Genomic DNA, 26,929 nt, shown 5'->3' with positions numbered 1-26,929 from the left:
ATTTTATTTTATATTGTAAATCATGAATCCAAATTAACAGTTTATTTTTAATATTTTCAGGCCCGTGTCTGCATGATCTCATGAAGACAGAGATAAATTCCAGTGTCAGAATGCTGCTGATTGAAAAAACAGACTCTGATAGCTCCAATGAAATCTTAATTGAGAAATCCTTTTTAGAACTTAATGAAATGGGTAATAAATTTCATTCATTCAAGAAATCCCCCATCTTTAGGTTTTGCTTTTATTGGTGGGGTGGGGTTTGGGCACATACAGTCTTCTGCTTTTTTCGTCCCATGCTTAATCATATTTCTAGGTAACATTTTGTAGCACTTTGAACTTTACATCACTATGACCTTCATAAATTCTTTCGTGGAAGAGGAATGAAAACTTATAGTAGATGTGTCTGATAGATTGTGATACATTGATTATTATCTTTAAATTGATTTGGGGTGGGGTGGGATTAAGAGCATTTTTGACACATTGGCTGTATCATCCAGAGGATATGGGAACAAAATGCCTTTCCTAATAACACACAGTGGCAGCTGACCAAGGCTGGCAAGGGCAGGTATCAAACCTATGACCCTTGGATTATGATTTCATTGCTCCACCAACTGAGCCGCTGTGGCTTCCTGAGTGGGCACTTTATTGGATTTTTAAATTGTGCAGACATCAGTTTGTTCAGCTGTCTCTGCATTTGTGTGTATCTGCATTTCTATGAACTTAACAGCCTGTCTCTGTACAACTTCTATGTTTCATTTTACTTATTGCCATCAAACACACAGTTGGCCACAGTATGCAGTACATGTGTTAGTTAAATAGCAACATTTTGATTGTAAACTGTGATACCTTTCTCCTTGTTCACACCTTGATTATTTTGTCCATGCAAATATTTTGTATTCCATTTTTATCCCCCCGATGTGTATATTCTTTTTGTTGGAAAATGTTGAAGTAAATGCTAGCAGATTTTGTAGACACCCTATCAATCATTTTTGGCCTTTCTCTAGGATATTCTATCATGCATTGGTAACACCTTGATTATTAGTATTTCATTCTAAACATTATTTATATGCTAATGAAGAATGAGTTTGAATGTCCTTTCTTGGAGTCAGAAATGTTTTTCATTTGTAGCAGATGTATTCCCCCAAACTATGTTACATTAGCCATGGTTGGGTTGAGTGTCACTTTTTTGTAAAAATAAATCTGTTAATATTGGAATGAATGCGTTGATTTTCTTTAGGAGCCAGAGAAAAGAATTTATTTTCTTTGAAATATAATTTATATCATGAGAAAATTGGCTATTGTCTACAAATATACCAAGAATTTTATCAAGTTGTTTTCTGTCAGTGTTATCACAGAGATCATGCAGCATATCAGTTTGCAGTCTCATTATTTTCTGCTTTGTAGTCATCAGCAAAACTTTTGTTTGGTTTGAGGATTATACTATTTTCATTGCACCATATCTGAAGACTTACTTTTCTTTTTCCTGGAGTATAACTCTCTACCATTGTCTGTCAACAAAAATGGTACACATTTCAAGCAAGCTATGATGAGGTGTCTTTTGATACTTAGAATTTTCCATCTTCAGCATTTCTTATTTTACCATGAAAACAAAGAGGAGCAATATGAAACACTTTTAAAATTGAGTGTGCTGGATGATAGAGTACAATGAAAACTAAGCTTCAGAAGAATCGTTAAATTAATAGGAAACTACATATTGACTCTTGTTTTTAATACCTGCCATAAGGCAAAGCATATCTTACTGTGACATCTAGCTGTCAGTCTGATCATCAATTCATTTTGGTTTCTGCACAGCAATATTAGTTTTAGATTCCAGACTGTGACCAAACTCAATCAGTGGCTTGCACTTAAGGTAAGAACAAAGCTTGTTGATTTTGGAGTCAAAAGGTCAAAGGTTGTGGTCAATCTGACTGAGAGAAGAACAAATTCCATTTAATTATTTAAGTTTTAAACCATGTATCTTTACCAATCATTTTGAGTAGCATGCACAAGGAGACAATAAGTTTAGGGGTAAAAAGATCAAAGGTGAACATCGCTTTAACTGAAATAAGAAAATAGCTTCTGTACAATAACTTTCATCATAGACATTGTACTCTGACCAGACCCTGTGAATGGCTTATAGTTGGGGTAAGGAAAAAATCATATTGACTTTGGAATAAAAAGTTCCGAAGTCAAGCTCACGCCATCTTAAAGAAAAAAATGTTTCCAGCTAATGACCTAAATTCTAGACCATATATCCTGATCAGACTTAATGTATAACTTGTACTTAGGGTGCAAAAGGTGTATAAATATAGGGTGCAAAAGGTCAGTAATCAAGGTCACAGTAAGAAAGCAATGGTATCAGCACATACTCAGTTCCAGGCTTCATGCTTTGACCAAATTTTGTACATTGGCTTGCATATGTGGTAAGAAAGAAATCTATTAAATTTGGGTCAAACAGTAGAGGGTCAAGATCACTGTAAGGCTGTCAAGGGAGAATGTTGCAGTTTAATAACTTAATTTAAATAACAAATAAATGTGCAAAAGTTTGCAAATTTCTTGTTGATATGGAAAGGAAATTGGCAACAGATATTGGATTATGCAGCTTAGGGGTCAAGGGCACAGGATTCCAAATAAAGATAGTTTGGATTTCAGTATTATCTTTCTCCAAAATTCACAATTGGTTTGCCTTTTTATGGAATAAATCTATTACTTGTAGAGTAAAATGTCATGGTTTAGGACACTGAGACCATTTGGTCAGTGCTGTCCAGAGTCTGCCAGGTCATACATGTGCCTGCATGCAGGACTATTAAAAATGGGGCAGGAGTATGGCCAAGGGTGATTGTATATTTGCACATAAAAGGTAGATATGACATGATTTTCAGGTGTTAGTGCCTATAAATCATGTTCTAAAGTTTAGATACCTTTTACCTATAGCAACCAAATTTGCTAAAAACAAAAGAAAATCCACTGTTGGTACATTGTGTTTCGAATTTGTCCCATACCAAAATTGTGTCACTACTATTCACTTAAAGTATCTACTCAGCATGTTTTAATCATTTGTGGTGGGTTCTTTTTCTCAGTAATGTATTACCTAAAGCCAGCAGACTGAAAATGGGCTGTGCACATCAAAAAAGTCAAAGTGACCTACCTTTTGCTTTATGATATAGCTTTCTTGACCCCCACCAAGAAAAGTAACCAAGGATAAGGACTATTTTGAATCATGGGTTAAAGATTTTGCAGGGTGATTACTCTTGCAGAATATTTTGGAAACAGATATGTGCATAAAGTCTTACCACATTTATAATTCATTTATAATTCATGAATATTTTGAAGCAAGTTTAGTTAAATAAAGTTTGACAGTTGTTAGTACTGCCATTTTAAATAATTTATTAAATTTTAGTTTATGCACAACTTGATGATCTTGAGTTATTTTAGGTACAAATTGCCAGTTTTGTAATGGCCCTGGCTTTGTCTGATAATGAACATTAAGGAAGGAATTGGTGGTGTGGTAAGCTGATGTAATGTTGAATTATAAGGCTTAGTCATTGGCTAATACTTGTATAGTGGTGTTGTACATGTACCTTGAAATTGAGAGGCAGACGGAATTATGCAAGGGGCTATTATTAACCTCTTTACTTGCTGCCTTCATGGGGTTTGTTGAAGATCACATGCGGTGGGCATGATCAGAACTTTTCCTATGGGTTGGGACTGGCAGCTGAATTCAAAGAGCCAACGAATGTAGATAATCTTGCATAATATTGCATGATCATGTAGAGTACCATATGATCAGTCATCAGCCTAGCACCAGTCATACTTGAGCTGGGATCAGCTCAGAATACACTGTAATGCTGGGATCAGCCTAGCATAGATTTACTTGAAGATGGGATCAGCCCACCAAAATACACTATTATGCTGAGATCAGCTTAGTGCATAACATACCATAAGATGCGATCAGCCCAGAATACACCTGAATGCTGAGATCAGCCAGGCACTGATTTTACTTGAGCTGAGATCAGGCTAGCACCGATTCTGAATTGAGCTGGGATCAGCCTAGCACCAATTCTACTTGAGCTGGGATCAGCCCAGAATACATTGTAATGCTTGGATCAAGCTAGCATGATCAGAAATCAATCTTGTACATTCAGATTCTAGCCCATGAGTAGCCCCCAAAGAGAGAGCCAAATATTTTTAATATTTTAATTAAGTATTGATGTTTAATATTTTAGTTATGATGTTGATGTTGTAGAATAATGGTAATAATGAATAGTGGCTTGTTTGAGAGATAAGAAGAGAGTAAACGAGAGAGAAAATTAGTGCATATACTCATGTATCCTATATTTTCTTACAATGCATGTATCAAATTTTTCCTCTTACAATTCAGAATTTATAGTTTGCATAAAACACCCAAAACATTGTTGGTCAAATGTTTACTTATGTATTGTACATTTTTTTCAGGCATTTCATATATTCAGTGCACTTATTCTCAGATCATCTTAAAAATATATAATAACCCAATATTCTTTACTCCTGTAACAGTTCTAAATGTAATTACTATGAGTAATGTCACCCATTAATCAGAAACAATCCTTAGAATTTTCATAGTTGATCTAAACTAGTCAGATAGTGGGACTTGATCCTGCTACCTTTCAGTCATGTGTCCAACACTCTAATCACTGAGCCACTGCATTTACATTGTGCATGAATCCCAATACATGTAGTTTCCATATTATGATTCCAGGGGCAAGGCCACCAGTGAATATGTATAAACAGGAATACATACTGACTGCACAGATTAATTCCCCTTGTAATGCATTTGTTTGCTTTAAGGGTAGGGGGTATGAACAGCTTTAAAGTTATGACTTAGAGCCAGTACTGCAGGTGCAAGGAGAGATCCAAGGGAGTAGGCTAGTTGTAAAAATGGCTTGTCTAGTTCAAGCTGGGAAAGTGATCCTTTATATATGTATATATGTATCATTTATAACAACAACAAAATTACACCTGCATTGAGATAATACAGCAGCTATGTGCTCCAAGCTTTTAGGTCTGCTACAAGTTTCTGTTTATATGTGTGTGAATTTGCATTCAAAAGCTGATGTACGTCAACTTCCAGTTCAGTGTTATCACTCACCAGCTAGGGTCTTTTGTGTTCTAAGCATGTTGATGCATATTATTTTATATTTTTTATTCAGATGATGATGATGATGACAAGCTTTTGAAAAGAGCAATTCTTGATTCTCCACTGACATCTCTTGAAGGCAGGGCTATGGTTGATTGTTTCATATTTGAACAGTTGACTCTGCAGCCATTTGAGTTGTCACCATTATCAAGGTAATTATGTTTCAAAAAATGTTAATTGCAATTAATAGCATAACTGATGCACAGGGGTTTGAAATATATTTTATTGTTTGTTTGAATAATTATAGTCAGTTGAACATTTTGGAATGTACTAATTCCATCAAGATAGTCTTGATTCACAAGCATAGCATCTTGAATCATCTGGCACCAAAAATTGGATACTCTATTACTTTTGTTGTATATTTATTATGTACATGTAGTGTGAAACATACTAATAATCTTTGTGTCTGTAAATTCATCATTCCTCTTTGTACTTGTTAGTGCAACTAGTCCTGGATAGTTGTACATTTTCACAAATCACTTGCTCTCACAATTTTTGTTGGAAGTAATGCCCATTTTATCTTGTAGTTTACTTCACTGTATGACGCAGTCTCTTAGTACAACTAGTCCTGCATTTTGTCTTGTATATGTTTCATGGATTGATGTGAAACTTGGTACATATTATGGTCATCAGCTAAAGATGCTTGTATTGACAAATCTTTGTGCTCTGTTTATTTTGGCCATTATTGACTTGCAGCTGGATGCAATGTATGACTGAATTTCATAAATACAACTACTTATGCATTTATTTGTAGACTCCTGTGAAACAACCTACATATTATGGTTATAATCAGAAGGTATGCTTGTTGAAAAACATCATTGTACTTAAATTATTTTCAGAAGAGTTATGCACCTCTTTTTTACTGTATACTCATCTCCTTCATGGTGGAAGGGCTGGGATGCATGATAGGTGTGTATCTATATATGCAAGCAGATTGCCAACCATTCTTCAAGTTTTATACTTAATGTGTTGAGATTTTAATATTTAGGAAACAAATGGTATGGTGCATATTTTTCTATTCTAAAATTATTTGTGTTTCTAAATGTGAGGAACTAATTATATAATTTTAGGACTTATAATTTTGTGTTTAGCCAGAAGACCAAGTTAGTTATTATAGTGTGTCATTATTCCAGTGTGCAGTCTGCAGTTTTAAACATCATATAATAAATTACAGGACCAATTTCAACCAAATTTGGCTGGGAGCATTCTGGGATAAAGGTATTATAAATTTGTGGTGTTTGGAGTTTTATGGCACAGCAACACAAGTAGGTTATTTCATGCTGAGGTCTCACTGGACAGTTTATCTGGTGAATTTTCATCCGACAATAACCTACTGCAGAAAAATTAAAATAATTTTACACTGAAGATACAAATAAAAAACAAACTAGTGATTTTTTTAGAAAGCATGCATGTGAGATTCTGACTGCATCAATCAGGTTAATTCCTTATACAACTGGAGGCTTTTATACTGAACCAACACTGACACTAACCCCTCTTTTTTACATTCATTTTCGATAGCAAAGAGCTATTTTGAATATTTCCTGTGTCAAGGCAGATAAAAGAATGAGCATGTGCCTTATGCATGAATAAAGTTCACTAGTACTATAACAAAACAGAATACTTATCATCACCCCTCAACCATCTCAATTTTTAGATATTTACCTCTGTAGCAGACTTACGTAAATACATGAGCCAAGCTGGCTGTTCATTTGCAGCCCAAGTTACGCATTTGATCTCCAGTGCTAGTCTAACTGTGACAGGCAGTCACCAAACAAGCCAACCCATTTTCAAGCCTAGCTCAAAGTAAATCATTACCACATTACAGATTTAGCTTCTGTGTGAATTTATAAATGCTAGCTTATGATAATTAGGTTCATGCCTTCTACCTTAAAAATTAGGGAGGTATCAAAATACGAAACTTTCCAGTGAGACCTTAGGCAGTTGGAGCAGTGTACCTTACCCAAGGACACACTTTTTGACTACATTGTTCAAAACAGGCTGATCCAATGGCATGATTCAAACCCATATGGTCACAACTCCAGAACAATAACTACTGAGCTACTGCAGCATCTGTATCCATTAGTTACCTCTTACAATATATGGGAGGATACATTGGCCAACTCTACATCTCCAGATTCCACTGATCTGCTGTCAGATATGGCAATATGGCTAGTGTTACTGAATGTAGAAAAACTTTCAGTGACTAAAACAGAATTCTGTGAAGCAGTTTTAACATTAAGCATCCTGCCACAGAGACTTTAAATTTGTACAGATGATGCGAATATGCCATCCATTGTATCTACAGGTACTGAAAACATAAAACCTTTAAATGACTTACACTGAATTACTGCTTAAAAGAATTTGACACAATTTTATATAGCATGAAGGCCTTTTAAGCATCCATCAGAACATTTTACAAAGACAAAATCTTTTTACAGCACAGAATGTCCAAAGCGTGTGATGTCACGTTGCATGATATGGTACACAGTACCAGTTAGAGTATATTAGGCCTACTGCACAGGATCCATGCTGACCCTAAAATGTCACTTTAACAACTACCTATTACACCATTGTGATATTCATGTGAAAGGAGAATTACTGGATGCAGAATTTTCCTTATTTACTGTAATGTATTTGTGACCAGATATTTGCAGTATTTGATTTGGAACAGTAGACCGTACAGAAGATGTAAACAAATTTCTTTTTGAGTCAGATTTACATCACATATTTACTGTGTAAATATGTTGTGGTTAGATACAGTTCTGTCAGTTTTGAGACTGTTTTATGTCTTCATTTTTCTATGAACAGAGGTGAGTTTATTTACTTCTGTAAGTTAACATTTAAACCAGTTACCTGTATATATGGTGGATTCTGTGTCACAGATATACTGCCCCCTCCACCCTCATCCCATACACCTGCTATCAAGTAAGCAATACTCTTAGTTTTACTAATTGTTGTTCTTGTCTTGGGGTTGTACACCATTTTTCATATGATGATATTATTACACATGACACAACAAACCCCTATGGGAGTAAATTGGCCATATTCAGACAGATGAGACCTTTTGCCCCCCAATTCCCTTCTTTGACTCAAATCAAAATATGGCTGCCAAAATCTTCACTGAAAACAAAATTCCAGAAGGCAGGATTAAAAAGGTTTCCCCACAATCACAGCCAATCACTAAAGAGATTACTACACAGTAATTTCATGGGCTTGTTTGGACCAATTCAGAATCACATAAAGTGATATGTACGTTGAGATATAAAAAATATGAAACTGCACATATTATAGGAAAACTGTACTGACTGTATATATATATATAAAGGATCCATGCATTTTCCCACGTGTAAACAGACATTTTACCTTACTTTACAGGTACACATGAATCTAAAGTTTGCAATATATACGTTTTAAAAAAACTGTTTGACTCCTCCATAGGTCTTGCCAGGTGGTAACAGCAAACCGTAAATTTATCCCTGTGATTTTGCTACAGATTTCCTCCCAACAGTTTTGTCTGTGTTTTTGGGGGCTTTTTACAAAACATATTTACATGGTGTTTCTTTCACCAATTATAACACAGCTACATTTTTGCACCATTGTAATCCACTCACTTAAATTGCATTGGTTATGTTCCACTGAATTTGCCTCCACTGAATATGCCATTATGTCTCGGTCAGTCTAAATATGAAAAGAGTTAACAGTACTTCATCTAATGATGTTATCAACATCCTGTATTTTCTGATCTCATTGCTCTTACATGGCAATGGCATCAGTATGTTCCATAGATACTCTATGTTTTTTTAAAAGCTCTTGCTTTCTTTGTTGGGTTGCAATTTTCATGATTATTATTCATACACTCTGACATCATGAGTAGTACACTCAAAATGTAAAACTAAGACTGATATTTATTATTGTCACATCTAGACATATATAAGCCTACCAGACCTTTAGAAGAACAAACAAAAGACGATCTTTGAAATTTACTGCACTTTTTTCCACAAAGGAGTTGCCATTCTTGACCATGTTTAACCAGCTACCATATTTACCATATATGTTGGGATACCATATTTGTTGGGACACCATAAATTAATTTTAAAAGTAATTCTTTGTACAGTGTATGTTTTGGGACACCTCAATTTTTTTTGTCACAAGTTGTGGGTCACCTTTTAAATCATTCAAAAATTACATGTTGAAAAATGTACTCTGAAATTTTATTTTAAAAAATATAAAAATGTGTACTTGAGATAAAACTGCCAGGACTAAAGTCAGATTTTTTCAAATCTGCACCAGTCTTGCTAATTCTCACACTTTTGACCCCCATCTTATCATCAGTCCATCTAGGAATGCGATCAAAGTACACTAGAATTTCATCCATGTTAACGATATTCTCTTCTGGCCTTCACGAATTCATCACATGATTTTATTTTCTCCAAATCTTCTGGGCAATGTTGGGGTTTTGATTGCCGTGCACAAAGCATTATATTTGTGTCACTTTAAAAATTCTTCCATTGTTTCAATTTAATTTAAAAATTCCTGTGAATATTGGTGAAAAGAAACTAAAGTTAGCTTCCAGATTTCAACTGTTTTTGTATATTCAGAAGAAGAAAAAAAAATCGGCACACTTAAAATAATCCATTGTCAGCATCTGAGGTCAGCTTTCTTTGCAATAAAATAACCTTTGTAGTACTTATCTAATTCCCACCTTTTAGAGAATAATAATGGAATGATTTTGCATGCTTTCTTGTATATGGAAAATTTGATTATTTAATAATGCTTATTATTGATTGGTTGTTTGCTACCTATGAATTGTCAGTTCATTTATTTTCATAGGTATTAATACTCATGCTTTTTGTTGGTATTTAAATTTGTAGATTTGGATATGGGTGTCCTAAAATTTCAGACAGATGATTGTTCACTGGATCCTTAAATTGTTTATTTGTAGCAACTAGAAAATTAATGAAAATTGGTGAATAAAAATAATAGTGAATTGACCATATTTAAAGTTACACCAAAAACTAAAACTTACACCCTTGTGCCTTAGTAGTGCACAAGGCAGTGAACTATAGTGAACATGCCTATGCACTGTTGTGGGCAAGGCAGTGAACTTAGCAAGGTAATGCACTGTAGTTAACAAGTTTGTGCTGTGTTGTGAACATTATAGTAAAATGAGCAAAGTACTGCACTATAATGTGAATGAATGGATTGTATCAAAGGAGCTTTCAAAATTTATGAAAAGAATTGCAACATAAAGGATGGATGAGTGGACTAGGAAATAGATTTAATGGCTTCTCAATTGTTTATTCATTTCTTTGGTGTTTAATGGCACATCAAAAAATTAAAGTTTATATAATACTGAAATAGTTGGAGTAATGTACAGGACTGGGTAGAATTTAAACTTTCATTTTCTGGTCATGAGTATGACTTGCTAACTACTGAGTCATTGCAATTCCCAAATACATGTATGGATGTATTAGAGGGTTGATAGATAACTCAGTGAATGAATTCTTGGATAAATGGATTTATGGAAAATGCATGTAGGACAAAATTTAAAATATTTATAATGGGTCTAAAAATAACATGAAATTATTTTTGATCCAGATTCTTTTGGGGATATGATACTACACTATGGCAGTTCATAGTTTATGGTATCAATGGGAAAACCCATTATGAATGTGAAAAACCACATGATTATTGAAAATTTATTTTGCTGTAAATACAGATGAAATGGCAAATTGTTGTTTATTTGAAAATACAACCAGTGCTAATATCACTGAGAGTTCTGGAAATATTGCTGAGAGTTCTGAAAATGATTGCAATCACAAAATTTATAATGATAATAACATGAAATAATCTGAAGACCCTTTCATTAAATGTTAGTAGATTAAACAGCCAGACTGAATTCCCAGAGTTTATTGAGTTTCTCTTGGAGTTTGATATTATTGTTAATAAGTTTTCAGATAATACATCAGATTGAATTGGCGCAGGAGAAGCGTGTTTATGTCTGCAAATGTGTTTCTGTTTCTGTCATTGAATGTTTGAAATCATAACATGGGAAAAATATGAAGTCTTTCAATTGCAATTATCAAAAGGACGCTATGGAATTTAATGCTTATTTCATTTTGAGTGCAGTAAGGAGGATGCAATTGCACTTATCATCGAACTTACAGCAAAATTTCGAAATGTGTAATCCAGATTGAAAACCTATGACATGGCTCGTGTAATTCGGATTTGCAGAATTAAGAAAAAACATTTTGAGGAAATTCAGGATGTAAAACTGTAAGTATATTTTATTTTGACATTCTTATCACCAGATAAAGAAGACAGTATATGCCTTGTCACTTGTATGTTATTTGTAAGGACCTAATCTTCTGTCTTTTATATAACGTAGCTAGCCTAAATCCGTAACATTGTATCAATGTGGAATGTGCCAAAACAGCTGTGTTTTTTTGCAGTCCACAAAACATGTTTTAGTTCATTCAGAAACAAATTTAAACAACACAATGTAAAGAGCCTCTTACGCGAGTGTATATGATTTGTTTACAAATCAAAAGTGCTGGCGTCTGCCTCATTGTTTGTTTACAATAGAAAGTAGTTCCTTTATTCATTTGAATGCTATATGTGTATTGTCGCATGCGTTCAGTATCGGGGGAATATTGAATGATTCTGACAATGTAAAGTTAACGAGAAAAAAATGAGCATATAATAATGTAAGTTATAATATTTTTATTAAAACTCCCCAAAAAGATGTGTATTGCCAAGAGTCAGAAAGGGATAAATTTGTGAACTAAATTAATACTAATGTTACTGTTTAGTGGCCAGTAATGATAAAAAGGTATTTTGAATATACATTTGCCATAAAATCAGCAATCTTTTCATTACCAGTGTATTACAAGTTGCTTGTAAATGTTGTACCAAGTCATAACTGAACTCAAAACAAATGACAGTTTTGAAAAGGGTATAATGCTTGCTAGATGGAAATGTTATTTTGCATGGAGGTATTTTCAAAATTCAAGAATAAATGCAAATAGAAAAAACATGATTGATTCCTGTGGAAACTGTAAATGGCAATAAATAAATATAAAAATAAATACAAAAGGCTTAAGAAATACTTTGTAAAATCAGAATAAAATTCATCGGTATTATTGGACTTGATCACTGGTTTTAAATGTTAATAAATTTAATTCTGTCATTGGAATAATGTATTACATTTTAAGTGAAAAAAGATTAACTATTGATAATCATGATAATTTTGAAATTAATTGTTTTGCATGAAAATGAAAAATGTTTATACATACCATATTTCATGTAATTTTTCGTACACAAAAAAATAATTATTAATGTAAAAACAAAATGGCAATATGGTATTTTCGATCTTAGTTGCAAATGTAAATCTTCTTAGTAGGAATTTTATGTCCAATAATTTAATGGATTTTTTCAAAAAATGCAAAGTGATGTACGAAAAATTATGATACATTTAAATAAGTATTATTTTGATAACTGGATTGTGTATGAAAAATTAAAGGGTATGAAAAATATGTGAAATACATGTGTGTGTGTGTGTATTATATTTATATATGTGTGTGTGTGTGTGTGTGTGTGTATGTGTTATTTTTTTTTCCTCTACTTTTTTCCCTCATTATCCCCCCAAAATTATAATTAATTTAATGTTTCATACTTTAAAATATCAAAATTCATATTTTTCATCAAATTCTTTAAATTTTCTTCCAGAAAGCTGCAACAGACAAGTACATTTGCAAAAAGATTGAAAATAATACCTTGCCTTTTTTTTAAAAAACAATAATAAATTCAAATCATACAGAGTTTAGGCATTGTTTTGTTGTTTTTTTATGTTTGCATTATTTTTGTAACCTTGTATTTTTGTGTTATTATGAAATCAAGAAGAGAATAGTTTCAGAAATAAACTGAGATGTGATTTAGATATGTCAAATGGTCAGTGTAATGTTTGATATATACATTTTGTAAATGGAGATTAACTTTGGGTAAGTTTATAATTGAGGCATCAGATAATGAAACAGGAAATTGAGAAATGAAATGATCACCATTAAAATCAAGAAGACGAGTTGATGTTTCAAACAGTTTTGTAAAATACCAATGTAAGATTTAGCTATGTTAAATGACCAAGTACAGTGTGAGCCTGCTATAGAGTGACTGTTGGCATCAGTTAGTCTCGAGAGATGTCCCGGTTGGTGGTTATGCAACGTCTGCTGTGGCTATGTAGCTTATTGATCACATTTATACCAACCTACCGGACAATGTGGCTTGTGTTAATGTACCAAATGTTGGTCTTAGTGACCACTATCCTACTTTTTTGACAAGAAAGGTTAAATGCAAGAAAAATACACATAAAACAATCACTTACAGATCGTTCAAAAATTTTAATGAAGAACAATTTCTCAATGACCTATATAAAGTTCCATGGAATATGATCTGAAATTTGGATGACATAGATGAAGCCATGAGGGTGTGGACTGACTTATTCATGGATGTAGTATCTAAGCATGCACCACTGAAAGTACATCGAGTAAAGTCTGAAATTCAACCTAATTGGCTTACTACTGAAATCCTAGATGCTATGAAAACACGAGACAAATTCAAGGCTATGGAAAACCATGCACAGTACAAAGTATGGAGAAATAAAATAACAAGTATGATTAAAAAAGCTAAAAAAACTTATTATCAATCATTGCTTGAAAACAAAAAGAGCAACACAAACTCCATTTGGAAAGTCTTCAATGAACTCACTGGAGGAATGCACAAAAAACAGACAAATAAAATTCACTCACTTCTGGTAAATGACACCATAGTCACTGATGAAACTGACATTGCAAATGTTTTCAATGATTTTTTTCATCAATATTACCACAAAGTTAAAACAACCAGTGATAGAAAACAACTTTAATGAACTGAAAAAGTTCTGCAGCAGCAAAATCTCTAAGAAGGTATGTTTCTCTATCCCACCAGTGTCAAAAAACTTTGTTAAAAAATGTCTCAGTGAACTTGATACCAAGAAAGCTACAGGACTTGATCAGATTGGTCCACGACTCATTAAATCTTCTGCCTTTGCTATTGTAGATAGCATAACATTCATAATTAATCTAAGTATTGCAACCTCATCTGTCCCCAGAATATGGAAAACTGCAAAAGTAACTCCTATTCACAAATCTGGTTCTAAGGATGATGCTGATAACTACCGACCAATCTCAATACTACCAAACTTGTCAAAATTGATTGAGAAACATGTCCATGACTCATTCATGTCATATTTAACCAAACACTTGCTGTTACACCCTAATCAATGAGGCTTTAGACAGAACCATTCCTGTGAGACTGCCTTGATCTCCCTAACTGATAAATGGCTTCAAGCACTTGACCAAGGTAGAATAATAGGAACTGTATTTGTAGATTTCAGGAAAGCTTTTGACATGGTGGATCATGAAATCCTTTTGAAGAAACTGAAAATCTACCAGTGTGATGAAAGAACAATTAGATGGTTTACTTCGTACTTAAATGAGAGAACACAACATGTTTACATAAATAATGTTCTGTCTGAACCTGAAACATTTAGATATGGAGTACCACAAGGCTCAATTCTAGGTCCATTACTATTCATTTTATTTATTAATGACCTACCACTTTTACTAAGAGACGCAATATCATCTACAGATCTCTATGCAGATGACACAACATTGTCAGACATCCAAAACACAAAGCATGAGCTCGAAATTTCTTTACAGAATGCACTAAACAAACTGGAAAACTGGTGCACATGTAATGACATGGTGGTAAATACTGGCAAAACTAAAATATTACTTATCTCAACATGGCAAAGAAGGACAAATCTTGATAGTGATGAACTATGACTGACATGAAAGGATACAAATCTGCAAATGGTCTGTCATGATAGACTACTTGGTGTTCTCATAGATAATAACCTATCATGGACTGAACATATCAAACATATCAGTAAAAAAGTCAATTCAGGTTTATGGCTTCTCAGTAGGATAAGACATTTTCTCCCTGAAAGGCACAGAAAACTATTTTATAACAGTTACATACAACCCTATTTGGACTACTGTAGTACAGTATGGGGTAATTCAAATGATAAAAACATAGCAAAGCTGGCACATCTTCAAAAAAGAGCATTTGGGCTAATATCAATCCAGAAAGAAAGCAAGGAAAGTTTAGCTGGTAGGTTAAAAATATTACCTATTAAAGATCGAATCTGTTTGAGAAAAGCCAAATTAATGTACAGGATATCTCATAATAGTGCTCCTGAATATTTACAATCACTATTCCAGTATAGGCTACCTGGTAATACTCCCCACCTGCGATCCATGTCTACCAAACAGTATAAAATTCCCAAACCAAATAAGGAGTTATTTAAAAAAAGTTTCCAATACTCTGGAACTCTGCTCTGGAATAGTATTCCAGTTGAGATTAGAAATGCCCACTCTATTTCCTTCTTCCAAACCCAATATATCCAGTGGCTTCAGAGATGCAGCTTAAATAAATGAATTCCTTTGTTTGAGGGCCTCAAGGTAGATTAGTTTTTAGCTAATTGTGTTACCCTCTTTAAATAAGGTCATTATTATTATTATTAGTATTACAGGGAAGTGGCAATCTATGCTGCACTTGAAGGTTGCATCTGGTGTGGGTTGGAGCTCCTTCTTCTTCCTCTGTGATTGGTTTTCATCAGCTAGAAAGCGTAGCTTGTCCTCGCCAGCTTTCAGACCAGTGATCAGAGCATGTCGCTAGCTGGACCTGTCTAGAGCGAGCTCTTCCCAGGTTTTGACATTGATGTCAAGGGCTTTCATGTCGCGCTTGCAGACATCCTTGAAGCGGAGATGTGGCTGTCCGATCGACCTTTTGCCAGAAGCAAGTTTCAAATAAAGAATGTCTTTGGGGATCCATCCGTCACCCATCCGATGTACATGGCCCAGCCATCTGATGTGATGTTGACGGAGGAGTGTGACCATGTTGGGAATCTTGGCACATTCAAGAACCTCATTGTTTGTTACTCGATTGCTGATGGTGATCCTGAGTATGTGTCGGTGGCATCGCATGTGAAAGGTGCTTAGTCTTTTCTCCTGTGAGATGTACAGAGTCCAGGTTTCACTGGTGTACAGGAAAGTGCTTAGCATGCAGGCACAGTACACAGAGATCTTAGTGTTCAGGGTCAGCATGCTGTTGTTCCACGCTCTCTGCGACAAATTGGAGAGAGTTGGTGATGGCAGAGCCAAGATACGTGAACTGACTGACCACCTCAAGTTCGTAGTTGTTGATGATGATGCTTGTGGGGTCCGCGTCCTGAACCATCACATTTGTTTTCTTTAGGCTGATGGTCAAACCAAACTCATCACATGCTTTAGCAAAGCGGTCCATCAGGCACTGTAGCTCAGCTTCTGTTTGAGTGGCTAGAGCAGCATTGTCTGCAAAGAGAATGTCCCTGACAGTTGCTTCACGCACTTTGCTCTTTGCCTTCAGTCCTGCCAGGTTAAACAGTCTGCTGTCTGATCGTGTGTGAAGGTAGATCCCTTCTGTGGATGTCCCGAAGGCGTGCTTGAGCAGGACTGCAAAGAAGATGCCGAAGAGCATGGGGGCAAGGATGCAGCCCTGTTTCACTCCACTGCGGATATCAAAGGGGTCGGATGTTGAGCCATCGTACTGCACTATGCCTTTTATGTCATCACAGAAGGACTGGTTCATGCTTAACAGCTTTGGAGGACATCCAGTTTTGCCAGGATTGTGAAGAGTCCATCTCTGCTGACCAGATCGAACACCTTGGTGAGGTCTATAAAGGCCAGGAAGAGGGGTCTGTGTTGTTCACTGCATTTCTCCCACAGTTGCTTGACAGAGAAGATCATGTCGATTGTGGGCCTCTCTGTGCGGAACCCGCACTGTGACTCTGGATGCACTCTGTCAGCAAGTGTCTGCAGTCTGTTCAGGATGACAATGCGAAAACATTACCCATGATGCTGAGAAGGGATATGCACCTGTAGTTGTTGCAGTCATATTTGTTTCCCTTATTCTTGTATGGGGTTACGATGTTGGCATCTCTCATGTCCTGAGGCACTGCCCTCTCATCCCAGCACTGGCAGAGGAGGTCATGCAGGTGTGTGAGTAGCACGCTACAGCCGCACTTGAGGACTTCTGAACCCCACTATAGCACACTCTGTTATACCACGAATGTGGATATAAAATGATTATGGTGTGGCTCCTGAAATTTCATAAACATGTACTTTTCTCCTACACAAAATTTTGTTTTTCTTTCTTAAAAGTACAAAAATTAACATGTAAAATGTTTATCATTTTTGGGTAAGAGATCTTGTATGGATTCTAATACAAGATGATTGTGGTGTGGCTCATGCAATTTTTATAAATTTATCGCATACACAAAAAAGGTTTTTTCTTCTTAAAAGTACAAAAAACAAAGTGTAAAAAATTATTCAGGGAATGCGATGGGCTTTGCAAGTGTCACAAATTGCAATTTATTTTTCTTATGGCAACAAAATATACCATCTGGTGATTTTTTTCCCCCGACATTATTGGCTGTTTATACTTGTATATATAACCTTGGGTTTAAAGTGAAGAAATTCAGAGGCACCATGAAAGGAAACTGCAAACTTGATATAAAATGCACTGGATTTTTGTATTGTTAGATAAACAAATTCATTGTTCATATTGACTAACCATCTTAATAGTGCATCGTTATATCATAATTTGCTTATTCAGACATCTGGCCTGAGTACTGTATGCTGTGAGATCTCCACTCTTTTTTGCTCTGTTTTGTTTGTTTTCTTTTATTTTGACATTGACATCTCTGGAAGAGAAATTTAACAGGACAAGGCACTATCTCATAATGGATCTTTCAGATGAAATAATGTCAGATTATTGGCTGCTTGCTAGTAAGATATATATATATATATATATATATATATATATATATATAAAATAAATTTTTAATAAAATGAAATAACCTTTCATCAAAGGAAGTCGGCACGAAACTTAAATAAAAGCAATCTAGTCTGATAGATTGTTGCATTTCCAAAGTGACTGGAAACGTTTAATGTGCCTTGAAAGTTTCATTTTTGCAGGATTTTTTTTTTTATACGGTTGCTACCAACAGTGGCATAAAACTCACTTTAAATTTCCAATCTTTTTAAATCATAGATATCTGGCCATCAAGTTAATTGAAAAGGGGGTATCTTGCAAAGATGTGTGTTAGACTTTTTAATTAGTTCAAATTTTAATTTTCGTATAAGTAGCCTCATCTCATGGATAGTCTCAGCAACATGTTAGCTGTCTCAAGCTGACCAAAATCTAGGCCAATTTAAGTACATGTACATGTAGCATGTAAACAGCTATAGCCATGTGCTACTTGCAATGATTGTAGTGAATTGTTAAGTGACAATCAGATATAGATCAAAAGAAGGCCTACCAATTTTTATATACGTGTTATTTGTGTTTTCAAACAGGATGTGAATCATAAGTGAAGTTTATAACGTGGGATCTATACTTGAATTCACTGATTTATTATATACAATTTCAGTACGTAACATATTATGGATTGTACTATACAAATATAAGTCATCAATATACAAGTGTTTTTCAGTGTAGTTTAGTTTCATTTGACCAAAAGCATATATTTTTATGCCCGCTTTTATTACACACACACTTGACCTGCCATATTGTAGCTAAATGCATCATTTTCTTCAGCTAACTGATTTGTGTGGTTATAGCATGGTTCAGTCTATAACACGGTTGGGTTCTATGGACCCCAACTACCATGTTTTAGTGGGGTCACCCTATATAAGTTAGATATAATCTCATATGGCGAAATGGTCTAAAGTGCTCACCTTCACCGATCACTGCCATCTCATGTCAGCATGGGTCTGAGCCTCAGGTTTAGCCAATGTGGGAATGTAAGAAAGCTTATCAGTAGCTTTCCTTAGGTCTGTGGTTATTACCAGGGTTTCCCACATTCTTCCTCCACCAGTTTTGCTGGCAGCCATGTATAGCATATCTTGCACTGAGAAAGTACTTTACACCCAAACCAACATCAACATAAATATTTTCTTTTAACCAGGGCATCAAATAATGCCACAGGAGATTAGGAAATTAATAATCACTGTTTTAATTAAGACGTGAATTTCACATTTCAACAGCTTTAAAATGATACCAATTTATGATTTAGATAATCAAACAACCAATGTATTGTTTGCTAAGTATATGTTTGATATCATCTCATGAAAAACTTTGTTAACTTCAGGCAAGTGTTTAACTTAGGCATAGAGTAATAAAAGGGGAGATTAAGAAACAAACCAAATCATGAAGTTTTAGTCATGGAGAAAGGCCATGGCTCATCTCGTTTTGAGGCGGTAATTGTTTTGTTAAAATTGAATCTTCTATTATAGTTTGATCAAGCCTTCAGTTGTTGCCTTACATGAGGCATATAATGTCTAGATATCATTACAATATCTACTGTCGATCATTAACACAGAGCATATGATTCTTAAACAATATCATTTTGTTTGAATGTCTATTGTTAAGCTGGACTCTGTAACAAAGAACATGAGCATTTTAAAAAGAGTTCAAAAGCTGAAGATGTTTTCTGATCCAGTAAATATTACATTTCAATAAATACCAAAGTAAAAACCATAGACTATAGACCAGTAGTCTGTTGGTCTTACTGATTCATTATAGTAATACAACAATAAGACAAATCTTGTCACTTTCTATCATAAAATATATACTGACCAATATTTAATCCTTTGTAGCCATGATTGATGGATAGAGTCTGCAGATAGAGTGCAGATTGTTATGAAGTCAGGTTACTGGTCTCCATAAATATATACATCAGAATTATAATCTACTGGCTGTAAACCAGACTTTAATATATGTCAAAAACTGCCATTTTAGTGCCATGATAATCTAATTTCTTATTACAAGGAGCTATTCCTTCTTTAAAGGAAGTGAACTTGGATGCATAGTCAGTGCAAAGGTCCATACAGCTTGTCTTATGTGAAAAGCCACTCAACACCAATAAGATCATCATGAGAGATACTCGTGCCCTGCTTTGACTATGGTGCACTGAGTACTAAATTAAGTAAATTGTTTGATTGGAATCACAATTCATTATGATCAGGATAAATGATGCCTTTGTCTTGTTTCTCCTAACAGGTTATTTGTATTTTGTGGATGAGTGAACTCTGTTGTAAAGGTTCATGTTCATGGTTACTTTATTAATGTTGCAGTTGTTAGAATCTGCACACAGTGCCAGAAGTCCCAGAGTCTAAGATATCATCATCTGTTCACTCTTCAACATCTACACATCTTTTTGTTTATTGATCAAATTGATTATTTATATCATGGGTGACTTGGATTTTGTTCTTTTGGCTTCAAAGCAGTTTACTGAGTAAGCGTTGTCATAGCTAATCTTATAGTTTATGGACAGAGTAATTATTACCTCAATTATCTTTTCAATTTATGTGCTAATATTCTACATTTGAACTTGAAATGAAAGATGTAAATGTGTATGAATTATGTATTTTTATTGCTGTACAAAGTTTGTTTGAGTTGAATGAGTAAATTATATGAACAGTAATTGATAGTATTTTTCATTCTTAAACCTAATTGAAATTTTACCCTGAAAAGCTGGCCCACCTATACATATTTTTATTATCTTGAGAGATCACTATATATTGGCAGTAAGAGTGGTCTCCCTTCATGACTGGTTTTATTTTAATTCCGATTATTTAGAACAATATTGGTATCACAGTCATAAACCAATTAACATGCATTACTATATCTCAAGTTATGTTTATTCCATCTCATCCAGTATCACATGAATAATGCTCCAATGCCATCAGAATTCTCATTGCTTTTTATTCTTCTTGTGACACCTCTATTTTCAAACTCTTTTACTGGCAGATCCTTTACGCAGTTGGATGAAACTATCAGTGACTTGAAAATGATGTGGGAGGAGGACAAGTATTTTGATGAAATAATTGCACTGAGATTGCCAGGTAAGTTGATCATAATTTGAATGTATAGATCAATTCTACAATGCAGTGGTCCTAATTGAAGATGAAATGTCATGTCATGATTAGCAGATGGGGTGGGTGGGCATAACTTATATGTATTGTTTTAAGGACACTCTACTTTGTAAAATGACTTTTTGAAGGTACAGCTTGACCAACAGTAGATGTCAGATTAATTGAAATAAAACAAATATTTCCTTTGTTAGCAATCCAAAGCGATACAAATGACTGCCATTTTGACTAAGTTTAGAGTTAATATAACTGAGCTATAAGTTTGCTGTGAAGTCGATTTTATTTTAGTATTGTAATAAAGTAGCTAATACCCTTCAAGACAGAAATGTTGGTCCAGAAGTTTTGTTGAGAATAGCCAAAACATTTTTGAAGAGAATAATAACAGAGAGGATCCATCCAGAATATATAATAATAATAATTATTTGTACTCGGGTCTTGATAAAACAAATTAAAAGAATACTTTGATGAACAAAAACCTGTATAGATCACACTACTGCTGCTTTGCCTTCTTTACCTCTTGCTGACTTTAACTGCGCTTAATAGAATTCACATTAATAGAAATGATGTAGAAGATGCATTTTCATATCTAGACATTAGCAAGGAGTGGGTTCTGATGAGATAACTCTTGCGCTCCTTAAATAAGGTGCTTCTGTATTATTTCTACGTCCATCAGAAATTTTTAACAGTGCATTCCAAAAAAATTTTCTTGAGGTATGGAAACAGGCATTGTTAATCCCGCTCAAATTATTGACATATTTCTGTACTAAGCAGTGTGGTTAAAGCTTGAAATAAATGTGTTTTGAAACAAATGTTTAACTATCTTACAGTCAACAATCAAATTAGTTAGCTGAAATCAGGTTTCTCACCTAAATATTCAGCTGTTTTACAGTTGAGTGATATTTATAATACCTTTTTCAAAGCAGTTGATGAAGACAAAGAAATTAGGATGGCATTTTGTTATGTAGGTAAGGTCCTCAAGAAACTCTGGCATGATTTGGGAGGTAAGGTCCTCAGCAAACTCTGGCATGGAGGTTCTAATTTATAAGATATATTGGAATTTGTGCTAGGTTAACTTATTAGATTCAGTAGCACTCCAGAAGCTGTTATAGAATGATGCACTTCAGATCAACAGCATGTCAGGGCTTGTGTTCTCCAAGGATCTGTACTTCAACCACCCTTATGTTTTAATTATTTGATGATATTTGTATCTGATGTTCACATCTGAGCTATTTATAGAAAATGGTCATATGACCAATAGCCAATCAGTTTCCATAGCGCTCGCTGACCAAAAGAGTGCAAATGGTGGATTAGTATGTATTGGCAGCTACTGCACAGCAAAACATTGGAATTATGGAATAAATTGACCATGTCCTGGTTGAATTATACATGATACAAGGTAATTTCATTATACTGCTATGACTAACACATAAAATATGCACAAAATAATCATACAAGGTTACAAAACAGACCCAAACTGTTTATCACATGATGTCAAAACATCATTAGTCAGCATGTTCTAATACACAATGCACGTAACAAAATTCACTTGCTAAAACGCTGAAAGACATGTCCTAGATAAGGATATTATACATATTACCATACATAAGAAATGATGCATAATAATTACATTGTGCATTCGTAATGAAGGTAATATTCATCACAATATTTCAAGGGATGTTTTGAACAAAAACCTACATAAAATCAATTGCTAGACTGATCAGTGGTCATTGGATTTTGATCCAAACTAAACTGAATGAGTGACATTATCCATGAAATTGAGAAAGGTACATCACTCACTGCTTTAATGACTGATATGTTCATTAAGAATATCATTTCTCAATAAACACTGGGCATAACGCTTGATGAAACCCTATCTTTACATATACATACGCAGGAAATAACTACAAAAGCATGGAAAAGGATGAATATATTTAAAAGTTTTACTGCCAGACTTCATAGAGAATCATTTGAACTGTTTTATTTCACTTTTATAAGACCTCCTATGCTGTGGTGGAGATTATTTTGGATATCTGCACTCAGTATCAAATTAAATAGAAAAATTACAAACTGAAGCATTGTGCTTGGAGATATGACCAAAAAGTAAATATATATGGCTGCCCAGAGATATTGGGGTCCATTTATTAGATGTCAGTTTTAATATGTTTTCTTTTTGTTTGTTGGGTAGGTGTATAAGGCCTAGTCCCCCTTCACTCTTTCGTTTATATAAGTAAATTCTTGGTACATAATGTAGTCTTTAAATCCAAATGAAGTGAATTATTTTCCCTTCAATCATGTTAAGCATATGATCTGTGAGGTAAGTAGCCTGGGTGACAGATGTAAGTTGACTGTATATTAAAGGCATGTAAGACCAAATTTCAATTTGTGTTTCAGCTTTCTCTAGTAGTTTTGTATAATTAAGTTGTACTGAGTTTGTGCAGTAGATAATACCTAAAGCTTTCACATTTTTCTTAATCAGGTGATGGGGGAGTCCAGGATAGTTCCCCCTCCAGTTACCTATTAAAACTAATTCTTTCTTATCATGATTGATTGCTGATCCCAATGCTTTCCAGAAATCCATAAATTCTTTCTGCAGATGTTTAAAAGAGGAGTGATCTCGGATGAAATTGGTAGTCATCTGCGTGTAAAAGTATTTTAAATTGTCTCATTAGAGTTGGGATCTTAATACCCTGTATATCTTCATTATTGTTAATATTTATTTTATTGATATCGCATAAAAGAGTGGACATCCATGTCTCATTGATTTCCCAGTTGGAAATTCCTTAGTTAGTGCTCCATTGATAGAAAATTTTGACATAATTTTTGTATACATTGATTTTACCCATTTGTAAAAGTTCTTCCCAAACCCATGTGTTCAGAATAGTTTCAATGAAGCCATACTCTTTTCAATCAAAAGGAAGTAAACTAATTTATTTTGGAACCTAATATAAAAGTTAGTGGTTATACCATCTGATCCTGGGGATTTCCCCTTAGATAGGATCCTGGGGATTTCCCCTTAGATAGGTTGCCTTTGTAATTTCTTTAGAAGTAAAAAAAATTCTTGCAAATAATTTTAGCATGATCTGGTATTTGGTTTAAGTATTCTCTTCAATGATAGATGGGTCAGTATTTTGAGATGTATATATTTCTTTATAGTAGTTCCGTATCTTGTTTGAAATTTTGCTTTTTTCTGTGTATATTGTATTGTTAATTCTTATCCTTACTGTTTTCTTATCCTTTCCCCTTTTAACCTCTGATGTTTTATATATGCCCATTACCTTTTTATACATATGATTAAATTTACCTACTTTTATTTTGGCTCCTTGTGTCATGTCATTTTCAAGTTCATTCATTTGTTCTTCTTTTCATTTATCCTTGTATCTGTTTTCTGACCGGTTTTATTTTGTACTTCTTTATATTTTGCCTTTTTATCCAGTCTCTCTCTATTTTCTTTGAATTGCTATGGAATTTGCCTATTCTTTTTATTTCCTCTTTCAAATGTTCCTATTGATTTACTATGCATGTGGTTTATATGTAAATTGATCAAGTTCATGGTGAATTGAGTTCACATAGTCTGAGTCATGCAAGTGAGTGTTATTCATTTTCCACACACCATTACCCCATCACATTTGATTGAGTAGACTGACCGGTTTATGATCAGCGACCATATCTCCCTGTATATTACAATTTTGTACATTTTCTTGTTTTCCCTCTCTAAAATAAAATGTGTCCAACCTATTATGAATATTATCCCCATATACCTGTCTATATTCCTTTTTGTTTCTATTTATTGCTCTATACGTGTCTATTAGATGATTTGCACTGATAAAGGTTTTTACTAGTTGTGATACAGCCCTATCGGCCTCTATAAACCCTGTGCTTCTATCAGTTTCATGTAAAACCCAGTTAAAGACTCCCCTTATAATGCATTGTTCTAAGGTGAATTGTTGAATGTATTGCATGAAATTTATTATAAAATTTGTTTTCCTTATGCTCATGCTAGTAGGAACACTGGCATTAAAAATGGCATTAAAAATAAGCCATTGTTCAAAAGCATATGATGAAGTCTCCCAGACATAGTTGGTGAGATTTTCTTTTGGTCCAGGTTGAGTCCCTTGGCTTCATGCCTTATTATAGTAGTAACTCCAGATTTATGATCTGTTTGATACTTGTTTATAAAAACTAAGGTGTCAAGTTTTTTCCAGCTTTTCAATGGTTTCTTTAGTCATGTTATTGGTTTCTTGCACTAGGATAATGTCATAAGCCTTGGCTAATTTAATTACTGCATCAGCTTTCCCATTAATACCATTAACATTCATGGTCAAGAATTTTAGGTTTAATGCCTCCATCTTAGCTAGGAGGAATGATATTATGATGGTTCTTATTAATTGATATGATTTTCATAATATTTAAAATTGTAAGTTCCGATACTATTGTTGCTGTTTTGCTTTTTTTATTCCATAATCCTCCAATGAGATTGTTATTTTGGTTTTATCATCCCTTATCAAGGATATTGCCCTTCTTTTTTAGGACATTCCAGTCTGCCCAATCATTCTGGGGATTTGTGTGCTTTGATAAACTCTACTATTTTTTATTCAGTAAACTGTGGGCTCTAATAAACTACTATTTCCAGTTCCAGTACTGTTTTTGGAATGGATAACATTGTTTAACATTTTTGCAGTGGTTTATGTGTTAAGGTTTGCAAGGAGAGTAAACAAGTAGTTTGTTCTCCCACTATAACATGGGTTTTTTGTTCTTTCATATTGTGTCTTTATTTTTTTAAATGCCCTGTTGGCATTCTGTTTCAATATCATGGTCTGTGTTTTTGATAATGTACCAGTAGTATTTAGGATATGGTGTATTAAATGTTGGTTTTCTGTCTGAAAACCAGTGTTATTTGCATTGATCTCAGATTCATCAACATCCAAAAGTTGAGATTGGGGTTTTATGCTGTCTTCCAGAACTGAATTATTTTTAGGGTTCATTTCTGTCCAGATGGCTGATTCTGGAAGTTTTATTTGTGTCGAGAGCTCTGAATCCTCAGTCTCACTCACTACAGTAATGGTTTCAGCTTGAGATTCCAGTATGTCCTTGAAATTTGGTTCCTCAAGGTCTTAATATGGCACCTATGTTTCTCAACAAGTGAGTTGTGTTTTTTCCTCTGTAATCACAGTTTTGGGCTGTGATTGGGCCATGACTTTTTGTTCGACTTCCATCACTACTGATTTTGCAACTTGGAGTGTCTGGGATTCCTTAGGGTCAGGTACTAGCTTTTATATCTAACTTTAAGACAACCCCTACTCTCAATTAATACATTTTTTAGTAAAAGAAAGTTCGACTTATAAGCAAGTATATATGACATATTACTTGTTATTTTGATATCCAGGTCTGACCTTAAACCTCAACAGCTGCAACCATCCAGATTCAGAATTATTTCTTTAATTACTCTCCAAAAGTATGTAAAGACTATTCAACATTGTTTATAATCTTTGTGGCTCAGTGTTTGAACACAGGAACTTTGCTATTGTTTGATAAATGGCATGGTGTGCTAAATTTTACTTTCAACTTGCTAATATATGTAATCATGGGGATTAAGACAGACACAAGCACACAGAAATTTGTCATTGCTTTGTCAATAGTGACATTCAACAATGCAAATTATAAACTGGAAGCTACAGGATTT

The 26,929-nt window shown here is 34.2% G+C and overlaps 1 protein-coding gene across 2 annotated transcripts in view; it reads left to right on the top strand.

The window, feature by feature from the left end:
* Positions 1-71: 71 nt before the first annotated feature.
* LOC149806864 (uncharacterized) overlaps positions 72-26,929 on the top strand; it is a 153,153-nt gene continuing 126,295 nt past the window's right edge. For both annotated transcript variants that reach the window (XM_089958856.1, XM_089958848.1), the window contains exons 1-3: positions 72-192; positions 5,190-5,328; positions 21,128-21,222. In XM_089958856.1, coding sequence (XP_089814982.1) covers positions 81-192; positions 5,190-5,328; positions 21,128-21,222 — 346 coding nt within the window. In that variant the 5' untranslated portion in view covers positions 72-80. The remainder of the gene's footprint in view (positions 193-5,189; positions 5,329-21,127; positions 21,223-26,929) is intronic.

This window comes from Sinohyriopsis cumingii, chromosome 1 (genome assembly GCF_028554795.1).
Source record: "Sinohyriopsis cumingii isolate HCF-2022 chromosome 1, ASM2855479v2, whole genome shotgun sequence".
NCBI lineage: Eukaryota > Metazoa > Mollusca > Bivalvia > Unionida > Unionidae > Sinohyriopsis > Sinohyriopsis cumingii.
This window is presented reverse-complemented; position numbering and strand designations above follow the sequence as displayed.